At 33.0% G+C, this 11,671-nt stretch overlaps 1 protein-coding gene across 1 annotated transcript; it reads right to left on the bottom strand.

Moving 5' to 3' along the window:
• Positions 1-367: 367 nt before the first annotated feature.
• On the bottom strand, positions 368-5,336 carry LOC145580627 (4-coumarate--CoA ligase-like 1). The gene is made up of 7 exons (XM_081637761.1): positions 4,908-5,336; positions 3,636-4,226; positions 3,230-3,431; positions 2,988-3,133; positions 2,781-2,848; positions 2,457-2,684; positions 368-404 (listed from the first exon to the last, which is right to left on the bottom strand). The coding sequence occupies exons 1-7, from the start codon at positions 5,334-5,336 to the stop codon at positions 368-370; spliced, it is 1,701 nt and encodes a 566-aa protein (XP_081493887.1).
• Positions 5,337-11,671: the final 6,335 nt, after the last annotated feature.

Here is an 11,671-nt window from a genome sequence, read left to right as displayed (position 1 = left end):
TTTTTGCTAATTTTGAGCTCAATTCGGTTCCCTAAGGCCTAAAATGGCCCCTAAAACCTTAATCGAAGATTTTTCGACATGTAAACCGATGAAAAAGTTGAATCGGGCTGCAATTTACAATTTATACGAACTTTTGGGCTGCAATTTGCAATTTTTTTTTAAATGACTGCAATTTGCAAAATACGAAATTTAAATGACTGCAATTTGCAAATTTTCCTTAGATAATATAAAAATGAATGTAAAATACTACCATTAAATTATAGATTTCCATTTTTATTATTTCAAGAGCATAAAAAGTCCAATCCAAACTTTGAATATATAATAATTATGATTACTTTTTTAAGTGGAATTTTCCAATATTTTGAAATTACCACACTTTTAGAATTGTTTTCTTTTCTTGTAAAGATTATGGGGTATCATATACTATTACTACGTACGTATGTAGTTCAAAGTTCACTTGTCCTTAATCAATTAGTTATCACGCTGTTTAATTCATGAAAAATAAAAATAAAAATTTGTGACACATTTTAATTTTATGAGATGACACTATGTAACAGTGGTCAGCTAGAAATCTAATCATATGTGTGTGACACAAATTAAATATTGAGAAGTTTGATAATAAATCATTACCATGCTAGAGAAAGGAAACACTTTTTTTTTTTTTTTCAAAATTTCAAATAATAAACGATTACATGGATGAGCGCGAGGCTGCGTGACTACTAAGGCCCTTTACTTCACCTTAAAAAAAAATATTCAATAAAAATAATTTCAATTCAGTAAAGATAAGTATTTTTAAAGAAGAAATATATAAGAGAATCGGTAAAAATAATTCTAGTTCAGCAAAAACAATTCCAATTCAGTAAAATTAATTTCAACTCAGAAAAATAATTTAAGTTTAGCAAAAATAATTTAACTTTAGCAAAAATAAGATGAAATGAACCGCATGCCCTAATTCTAGACCAATATTCATACTACATATATGTATGTAGCTCTTTTTATTTGCCTTCCCTCACCCCATCCTCCAAAGGCCAAAACAAAATGTGAAACTAATATAGATGAAGATGATTTAATTTGCATGTAGTGCATGTGAAAAAGGTAGATATATAGTTGATGTGCTTTCATTATGTAGTATTATTATCAACTTTGTATAATTAATTAATTAATATTAGGGATATAATATTATTAAAATCATCAAATTGGCTAATGAATCTTTTTTTGTGATACTCTAGGATGGAGGAAATGTTATCCTAGGTAAGTACACTTTGCTGATGATATATTAATTTTTAAGCAACTTGTACTTGTTCACATTGTTCGCCCAGGTTATTGGAATTAATTAAATGCGATTGGTGGGATTTAATTATAATTAACTAATTAAGCCCACTTTGATTTGACTAACCACGTATTTGTCAGGTGTATTAGCTCTTAATTAGCCCACTGATTTATGGGCAGTATTCCTCTTTTAGCTCATTCAATTAGCCTCCTAATTAAGATACGTTTATGGTTAATTCATTATTATACTAAGCAACTTGTTGTATTATTATTAATCGTTACCCCTTTTTAATTTTAAAAATATAAATATGTTAGATAACGTTAATGATTCCCTTCAATAATGCAACCTAGAATAGCTTTAAGAAATTCTACAACTTTATTTATTTATTTTTAATACGAAGAAGTCCTAAAGGACACTAATTTTTATTGATTAAAGTCATAAGACATCTAAAATTGACAATTAACGACAAAGAAAATAGATTTAACAAAATCAAACAAAAACTTGGCTAATTAAAAATGACATTCAATCAAAAGTGTGTGGCTGTGAATAGGAGACAGTCGAGAGTTAGGATTGGTTTGGTTCACCTTATTTTTTCTTATTTGATCTGACCTAATCCGGTCTAATTAATCCGATCTGACTTTATTTTTTCTGAAATAAGTAAAAATTAGTTGAACTAAACAAGACCCTAAACTCCCAATTGATGTTGATCATGATGATTAGGTTAGTCCTTAATCACGTGGACATAGTTCTAAGTACATCTTTCTTTTCTTCTTTGGATAATAATGTCAACAACTTAGCAATTGAGGTAAATGATCCAACTGGATCCCTCCCTTTTCGCTTCCTTAATGTTGTTTATTCATTAATTAATAACTAATTAAATAAATTTATTGATTAATGTTTAATTAAGATGCCTCTTCCTAGTGTTGAAAGGTTGAGATTCATTCCCTAAATTGGAAATTGATCCCCATATAAGCCATCATTTGTCAATTGGCGTTCTAATAGAAAAAATTGACTTACTCAAAAGAGATAGATTTCGTTTAATTACCCATAAAAATATTGATTTAAGTGAAACAAATTTTAGATAAATCTTCATAGTAAACATCTATAATAACACAAACATTTAAATTCGCCAATTTTCATTAGCACGGGTACAGACCAGTACAACGATACTAATATCTAAGCTTATTTGGTGTTAGCCTTGATCTTTTCGGCGATTTTCTCCTTGAGGATCCTTCTCATGATTTTCCCAGATGGAGATTTTGGGATTGTTTCCATAAAATAAACTGATCTCACTCTTTTATATGTTGCAACATTTGATGCAACATATTTCATTATGTCCTCTTCACTTTCTTTGGCATTTCGATTGATTACTACACAAGCAGCTGGAACCTCCCCTGCATCTTCATCTGGCACCCTGCATTCAAATTTGACAAGATTTTATAACGCTTACAAACAATAGTCCTAATCGTGTTAAGAAACCTCACGTGTCACAACAATAACAAATACGTACGGGATCACGGCTGCATCTTCAATTGAAGGGTGAGAGAGAAGGATAGCCTCCAATTCAGCAGGAGCAACCTACAAAACCAAGATTACTTGTATATTGTAACATAATATTGTTGCGCATATTATTGTAACACGTTACTAAATGCACCTTATACTATAACTGTACGTACATTTAATTCGTTATGTTAACGTGAGTTAAATAAAATCTTACCTGAAAGCCTTTGACTTTAATTAATTCTTTGATACGGTCAACTATAAAGATATCTCCATCTTCATCTATGTATCCAATATCTCCGGTATGAAGCCAACCATCTTTATCCACAGTTTGTTGAGTCGCCTCGTCGTTCTTGTAATAACCTTGGTTACATTTTATTTATTTTTTCTTAGTACTATATAGTATTGATCAATATTAATTAACATAACTTGCTACTAGCTAAGTAGTTATGTACATACCTTGCATAACACATTGGCTCCTTGCACAAATTTCACCGGGTGTGTTCTTAGGGAGTGATCGGCCTGTCTCAGGGTCGACGAATTTAACCTCAATATTTGGTAGGATGAACCCTACTGAGTTCCTCTTAGCAATGCCACCATGTTCTTGACTTGGTTCAGCATGAGTTAGAGTTATACAACTATGTTCCGTCAGTCCATATGCCTAGCAAGTTCAAACATAAAGACCAATTAATCATATAATTCGTGTATGATAAGAGTATATAAACAAATACTGGGGTGGTTAAGTCAACCATCAGCTTAAACTTTTGGTTGAGTTGGTCTTTTAACAGCGTATATCATACAAGTATTATATAGTATATACATATATATACGTTCATCCTGATAAGTTGGAGCCTAATAAAAGTACCTCTTGTACTTGTACACCAGGAAATTTCTTCTCAAACGCATTGAGAATTTCGGGTGCTAGAGGAGCAGCAGCAGTCATGATAGCTTTAAGCTTAATCTTAGTTAGATCAAATTCATCAACAATAGGATTTTTAACCAAGGCCAATATAATGGGTGGTACAATTGGTGCAAAATTAACCTCATAAGTGATCAAAGCATGTAAAAATGTACGAAGCTCATACCGCCCCATAACAACTACCTTACCCTTATTTCTAAGGGTAGCACAACATATTCCTGTGATACCATATATGTGAAAGAAGGGCATTAGGCCAAGGATGGTAACTTTGCCTATTGCTTCTTTAGGCACACTAAAGAGGGTAGAGCAAAGGTTTGCGACGATGTTACGATGAGTTAACATAACTCCCTTAGACATTCCTGTTGTTCCTGATGAAAATGGAAGTGCACAAAGATCAGTTTCTTGAATTGGCTCAGAGATGTGGTTCATGTTCGTCTTGTCGGCTGCTTGGAGGAGTTCTTCCCAGTAGATTGCTCCTGAATTTCCCCCAATTCTTTCCTCTCCTAGGATGATTTTTGGTAGGCTCAATTCCTTAACCTGTTATGCATTTTTAGTACTTATTAGTGTTAGTACATTATACATTATGTACTCAAAATCAAAATATGGCCTAATATGGGCATGTTGAGTCTATGTATATTAGTTTGCTTTGAACTAATTATATCGAGTTAGTTCAATTGCGAAATCAACTCTTCTTTGTTTTAACTGTAACAACACGACCTTTAATTTTTATTGTATGTTATAAAAAGAAAAAAAAAATGATAATGGATTGGGCTATCCTAGGCCATAACCCACCATTTAGGCTAATACTTTGTTTTCCCAAGCCCTACAAACTTGGGCTGATTGAGCCAGGCTAAGTTAGTCAAAATTGCATTATTCAAAATGGTTTGCACACTTGACCCTTATATATAGCCGGCCTGATTATTCTGTCTGCTAATAGGCGGATTGAATCAGGCCGGGCTTACAGGTAATAATTTCATGAAAAGTTGGTGTTTGCAAGTGATACACAATGTAATGTAACTTACAATAAACATATAAAGAAAGATTTTACCATCTAATTTTGGTTATGCAACATCATATTGTTTTATGTTTTCTGACTCATCTTAGTCTAATTATTAACTGCCTCATATAATAACAGCGTGACTACTTGAATATAACCCTTTGGCCATATGATAGTTATGTATCAATTAATGCTAGTATAATACTTTAGGTAAAACTTACCTTTTCATATATGGTACCATTAGTAACAATAAGCTTAGCATCAGCGGCCTCAACTTGCTTGCTAATCTCCGAGACATGTGCTGCCGGATTTGCACCGGAAAAAACACCACCAGCAGCCATAATACCTAAAGCAACAATAGCATATTCTGCCATATTTGGAAGGACAACAATAACAACGTGCCCTTTTCTTAGGCCAAGTGACCTTAAGGCCCTAGCAAACCTTTTTGTGTCTCTTGTTACTTGACCATAAGTATACTCCTTACCCGTCATTGCATCAACAAATGCCACATGATCGGAGTATAACTCCGCATCTTGGAGCACAAAATCCGGTAAGCTAATGTTTTCTGGTACCGGAACTGACTTGAACTTACTTCGAAAAATTATCTCTTCTTCCTCTAAGGGGACTTGGTTTAACAATTGTGTTCCCATTTTTTTTTTGTTAGTGTTTAAATTGCTTGATTTTTGAGAGGAGGAAAATGGGATTTAAAGGGAAGAATTTTAGCTAGTAGAAATTAATGGGTAGTAATTAGATTGAAAAGATGTTATGCATGGTATGAATGAATTATTTAGCTAACAACTATATTGGCAAGTATGGTATCGTTGAGTCACATTCTTTTTTCTATACTTGGTTTTTGGTTAAGTTTAACTTTCAACCTTACATCAAGTACAAACTTCCTTCAATTGAATGAATAATTGTACTCGTATTCTATAAATAAATAAATAAATAAAAACTATGAATAATAGCTTGGACTTGTTATATGATTTGGGCCTTTTATAAATTGGTTGTAATGTTTTGTATTGTAGATCTATATGGATCAAGGTGCTTTAAAATGGATTTGGAACTAGAGCCGATCAAAACTAGTCTGGCTCGCTAGCCCGGCCTAACCCGACCCGATTTTGGGCGGGTTTTTTGGCTCAAAATCGGGTCGGGCCTAGCCTAGATCGAATTTTTATTTTTTGGGTAGGCTTGGGAATTATAGTTCTTTTTTTTTGGCCCGACCCAAAAAGCCTGTACAGCCAAACCATTTTGGGTGGGTTTAGGCATGAAAATTTTGGCCCGAAGCTAGGCCCGAGCTGCCCAGCCATTGATCAAGTCTATTTGGAACTTAAAATTTGTTTAGGATTTTAAAGTGATCTTGATGTGTTTTTTAAACACTTGTCCACAGCCACTTATTGATTATTTAATGAATTTTACTTCCGACGTTTCATAATAGTCATCATACTTGGAGAACATTAAAAGAAAAGAAAACATCATTTACACTGATGCGGAAAACATATGAAGTACTTCCTCTGTTTCTACATTTTTTTAAAAAAATTGCAAATTAGAGAGGGTGTTGATCGAAATGGGGTAATATGTAGCAAAAATAAGTAAATGGAAAAAAAAAAAAATCCATTCGTGTAGAGTAAAGCAGGTAAAAGTGCAATAATTTATAGCAAGAACAAAGACGAATGAACAAATATGAAAAGTGTAAAGAACATTATGGAACGACAGTAGAATTGCTTTAATCCTAACTATTTTTTTGGTAATTTAAACTTTAAACTTTCAAGTTGGTAAGGTTCATTTAGTTGGGCCTATCTTTTTGTCAATGATTTTATGAAGTGGGCTTAATGTGTAAATTGGACACATGTCCAAAGCCCACTAGACTCACTATAAGATTACCGTACAGAAGTACAGTTGCTGAAAAATGAGGTGAACTAATGAAAACACATTTTTTCAGCAGTTTACCAAAAAAGATGTGCTGATCACTCTTTTCTTTTGACAGGGTCTTGATCATTCATAATCTATATGCTTTTTTGACCAAATAATTGTACGTAATTATGCCACCCACTTAAATTAGCCATTATGTCTAGTCTTTGATGACTCTTGAGTCCTCAATGCTTTCTTTTCAATTTGATCCTTGAATTGTCTTACAAATTTTGATCTTCCTTAACTTTTCTATAGGATCTTGACCAAACATAATCGCATTCTCACTAATGAGATCACAATAGAGGTGTGGTATTATGTGGATTGATTATTCTCCCTTAATGCTCGTACTTCGTATATCCTTAATATATTAATTCTTGTATTTTGATGATTTTAAACTGGACTTTTAAAATTTGAGATGCGCTATGAAGCATCATTATATTTTATGATTCTTATACTTTGACAGTTTTTACCTTGCCTTTTAACTTAACATGTTTGTGAGTCATGCATTCATGCTTCAAGCCAAGCTTGTGTGGCTTTAGCCTAGTTAGGCCTAGCCCCAATAGTTAAATGATGTACTATGTCAAAGTTCAACAAAGGAACTTGAGAACATGCCATTATCCACCCTAATGTTTCGACGTACTAGGCTCATTTTTTTATTTTTTTTTTTTTATTTTTTTTTTTTTTTTTGTGGGTATGTGTTTCATGTTTGTGTCGTGCCTTGGCATGATTTTGGAAAAATTGCAACCCAAATTTGACATGTAAAATTATATCACTTTATGCTTACCTAGTGCCCATATCATGTTGTGCCTTTTCAATATATAATAACCTTAACAGGTCATACCACCAAATAACATCTTTAGTTGCAAGTTGCAACAAACCATAAAACAACACAATACATAACTTGAAGTAATTTTCAATAATTTTCGATGAAGTTGGACATGCACTGTTCGACTTAAAAAATAGTCAAAACTGGCATGAGTCCTGCACAAGCTCAACACATGAACACAACATACATAACAAGCACACCAATGGGCCATGGGCTAAGAATGAATATAACTTTCAAACTTAGCACTAGCATAATTTGATGAGCCAACCCGCCTTTTTTTTTTTTTTTTTTTTTTTTTTTTAATCGATTCATAACATGTGGGTCAGGTCGTGCATGAGCTCCGTTTATGATAAATTGACACAAACTTGACGTGGTAACACTTTTCTCAGCTCATCTGGATAGTTTCACTTGAAGACAAGATGCACTATTATGTTACGGGCATACTGCCCATCCCGTGTCCAACTCTAATTTTCGAGCTTCAAAAAAAAAAAAAAAAAAAAAAAAAAAAAAAAAAAAGGAGATCGAGAAGAGGGTACGTAAAAAAAGGAGAGGAGGGGAGGAAGTTGTGGATGATTTGTAGCAGAAACTTTTGGTATTAACCATCATATTATAGATTACTTAATTAAAAGACTAAAACAGTGGTAATTTGGGGGTTAGTAAACTAATAAAGTGATTGTGATTGATAAAGAAGCTAAAGATAAATCAAGGCACACGTAAAAGAAGGGGAACAATCATGATGATGATCATAATGAGCAGTTATACTTACCCACTCCACCCAATTTTCTCTCCTCCAAAACATTCATGTTATCATTACATTTACATAATACTAGCTCGCTACTTCATTATTTTTTTTTTTTGGGTTTTTCCCAATTAATTTCTTGTAATCATTATTAACATAATAACCTCCACATCTTTATTACCTCCACTTATCTATTTTCTATCATCATTACCATGACTTTCTTTTGTCACGAATAATCATCAATTTTTTTTCTTTTATTCACATGCAACGCATTTGTACTTATTTCTCATTGTATGAGATCAATTATAATTTCCAATAATAGATTTATTAACTATATATTTTCAATAGTAATTTTAATACTTCGGTATTTTATAAACTTAAATAGTTACACATCGAAATGAACGTAACAAGACACTATATTATTTTTCAAAAGGTTTTGTGTGAGACCGGACTCACGTGAGACCGGGCTCAATAACAAAAGTCCAATAAAAAGACGCGGGCTAACTAAACCCGATCGCGAGGCCCGCAACACCAAAAACATGATAGTGGACTCACGTGAGTCCGTCTCACCCAAAACTTTACCATTATTTTTACTTTGTTGAACACTTTTAGATAGTTTTGCCTCATTGGTCTTGACCTCTTAATTTCACAGGTATTAGCAACATTATAAACTTTCACTTCTTTCGAACTCTTATCTATATACAATACTTTTTAATGATACTAAATTAATAAATAAAAAGTCAAACTTAAGTATGTAGAGAAGTTTGGTTGGTTTAAGTTAATTAATAATTTAAACCTTAATTTGCCTTTCACAAACGTGAACCTAATCTATTTGACGCACCTCTGTAACTGTATTAAGTTGTAAGGGTGTCTTTTAAAAGATCTCATAAATTATAAGTATTACACATGTAGTGTAATGAGTAGACAAGTGAGACAAATTATAGTAGATGAGATGGATTAAAGATTATGTATAATTCTTACTTTTATTAGAATATAAATATTGAAACTTTTAAAATGGAACCAACTTACAAATCACCTAACATTTTAGGGTAGAGAGTTTATTAAATTACTTTATTGAAAGAGGTAATTAATAATGTATACACTAATCGTACAAGGAACATATATACTAGAATAATATTGTGAATAAAGGTGATGGCTTGAAGGAACAATCACTAACCGCAATGTGAATTATGTGACGAGGGAGAGGGGTGGCGGTTGTGGCGTCATTTGGGTTTTGCTCAATTTTCTCATTTAGGTATGTTTCGTACGCTTTTTTGGTGGAAGTTTAGGTTGGAATTACTGTATATTATAAGACTATATTAGTATACAAATTTAAAGAGTTTAATTAATCTTTCGGTTAATGGAAGGTGACAATATATACATCCATTACTCTTTTTTTCTTTGTTCACATCCCTTCTCTTTCTTACCAACCCTTGTCCTCGTGCAACCAAGCAAGTGATTGATGTCAATATTAGAGGTGTCAAACCCGAACCGACCCGAAAAAAATTATCCGTTTCGAACTGTAACCGATCCGATTTTATCCGAGAAATTCAAGACCCAAACCCGAACTGTAACCGAACTGAACTCAACCCGAATCCGAACTTGACCCGATCTGAACTTAACCCGACACCGATTTGATCCGACTTGAACTCAACCCGAATCCGATTTGACCCGACCTGAACTCAACCCGAACCGATTTGACCCGACCTGAGCTCAACCCGATCCGAAATTGACCCGACAAATAACCGATCAGATCCGATCTGTTTTGACCCGAACTGATATTAACCCGACCCGATTTTAACTCGATTTGATTTTACCCGATCCAAATTTAACCCGACCATAATTGATTATTGACCTTTTTATTCAAGTTCTTATAAAATATATTTACTAATTATTAATAAGTTAACTTTTTTACTAAAAAAAAATAGTCTGAAGTCTTAAATTTACTACAAACCCATCACGTGAGACAATTTGACCAAAAAGTAGGTGGGGTCCATATAAAGAACTCTTTCTTCCTATCTCTCTCCTTTTTCCTCTCTCTACCATGTGTTTTTTAGCACATTTTAATTATTGTTATGTATTTACAAATACACAATATTCCTTCATTACTACTTCCTCTACAACTGTGCATTATCCTAGAATTATAGGCATTATACATCGTACGGTTATATACACACTACATACATATGCAATAATTTATGCTCAAATAAAAAGAATGTACATAGTAACAATTAACTATCAATATGTATAATGTCAAGTTTTTAATATAAAAATTGAATTAGTAATAAAGTAATTCTAACAACTCTAACAAATATCTTATACAAATTGAACTAGTAATAAACTAAACTAATAGTACATTACTCATAACCTCGTAAGATTGTACAATTGATGAAAAGTTGTAACCTTGTAATAACCTTAAAAAATTGATATTCTTTTTTGTATATATCACCATATGTAACTATTACTCGTTAATAACTTAATATATCACTAGCTTGGTCTCACTTATATAAGTATGATAAGTTATCAATAATTATTCAATCTCAATTTTTCTTTAAGATAAAAATTATACATAACTTGATCAAATGAGAAAACTAAAACTTCGTGCTTCGTAATTAATAATCATATTGAACCAATAATAAGGTAAAAACTCAATAATATCTCTAGATTAAAAATAACCTTATTTGGATATGAATTTGGTCAGCTCGACCAAAATCCAGCCAAACACAAAAAGGAATTGAATTGAAACTGACCATTTAATGAATCAACGGATCAACCTTATCTTAATCAAACCGAACTTGACCGAACCGAAATCATCCGAACCGTAATCAACCCGACCCAAATTCATCCGACCCGAAGTTATCCGGTTAAACCCGTTTTAAACCCGACCCAAATTTATCCGATCCGAAAGTGAACCGATCTGGAGTTGACCCGACCCATATCCGACCCGGACTCGATAGACCATGACCCGAATTTGACCCGACCCGAATTTGATCCGATCCGACCCGACCCGAGTTAAAAGGATAATTTTGATCCGAACATATCCGACCCGAACAGATCCGACCCGAACAGACCCGACCCAAACTCCATCCAGTTATCCGAATTGACACCTCTAGTCAATATGACACAAGGAGGATGCCACGTGACGACACTTTTATGGAGGTATCATATTCCACCAGGATTGTTCAAGTTCAATTATTCATAGTTACAAAATTCTAATAAGTTCTAATAACTTCTAATAAGTTTAGGCAAGGGTTCAAATACATTCATACAAGTGAAAAAGCGTAATAACTTATCTTTATTAATTAAGGGCCTGTTCTCTTTAGTTATTTTCCGTTCAATTCAGTTCAGCTCCAATAAGTTCAGTTCAGTTGAGTTCAGCTTTAATAAATTCAATTCAGTTCGGCTCCAATAAATTCAATTCAGTTCGGCTCAGTTCAGTAAATCAGAACAGACCCTAAGTTGGTGATAATAGAGCCTTACTACATGTAATTTTTGTAATTAAAGTTGATTAA

Source organism: Chenopodium album, chromosome 15 (assembly GCF_948465745.1).
Source record: "Chenopodium album chromosome 15, dcCheAlbu1.1, whole genome shotgun sequence".
NCBI lineage: Eukaryota > Viridiplantae > Streptophyta > Magnoliopsida > Caryophyllales > Amaranthaceae > Chenopodium > Chenopodium album.
The sequence above is the reverse complement of the archived record's forward strand: the minus strand, read 5'-3'. Positions and strand labels throughout refer to the sequence as shown.

Bases quoted from the DNA above. Each gene is read 5' to 3' on its own strand.
- LOC145580627 (XM_081637761.1), bottom strand. From the start codon at position 5,336: ATGGGAACACAATTGTTAAACCAAGTCCCCTTAGAGGAAGAAGAGATA. The intron at 4,227-4,907 runs GTAAGTTTTACC...AATGCATAACAG, and splicing joins ATGGTACCATATATGAAAAG to GTTAAGGAATTGAGCCTACC. The intron at 2,685-2,780 runs GTACGTATTTGT...ATTTGAATGCAG, and splicing joins GAAGATGCAGCCGTGATCCC to GGTGCCAGATGAAGATGCAG.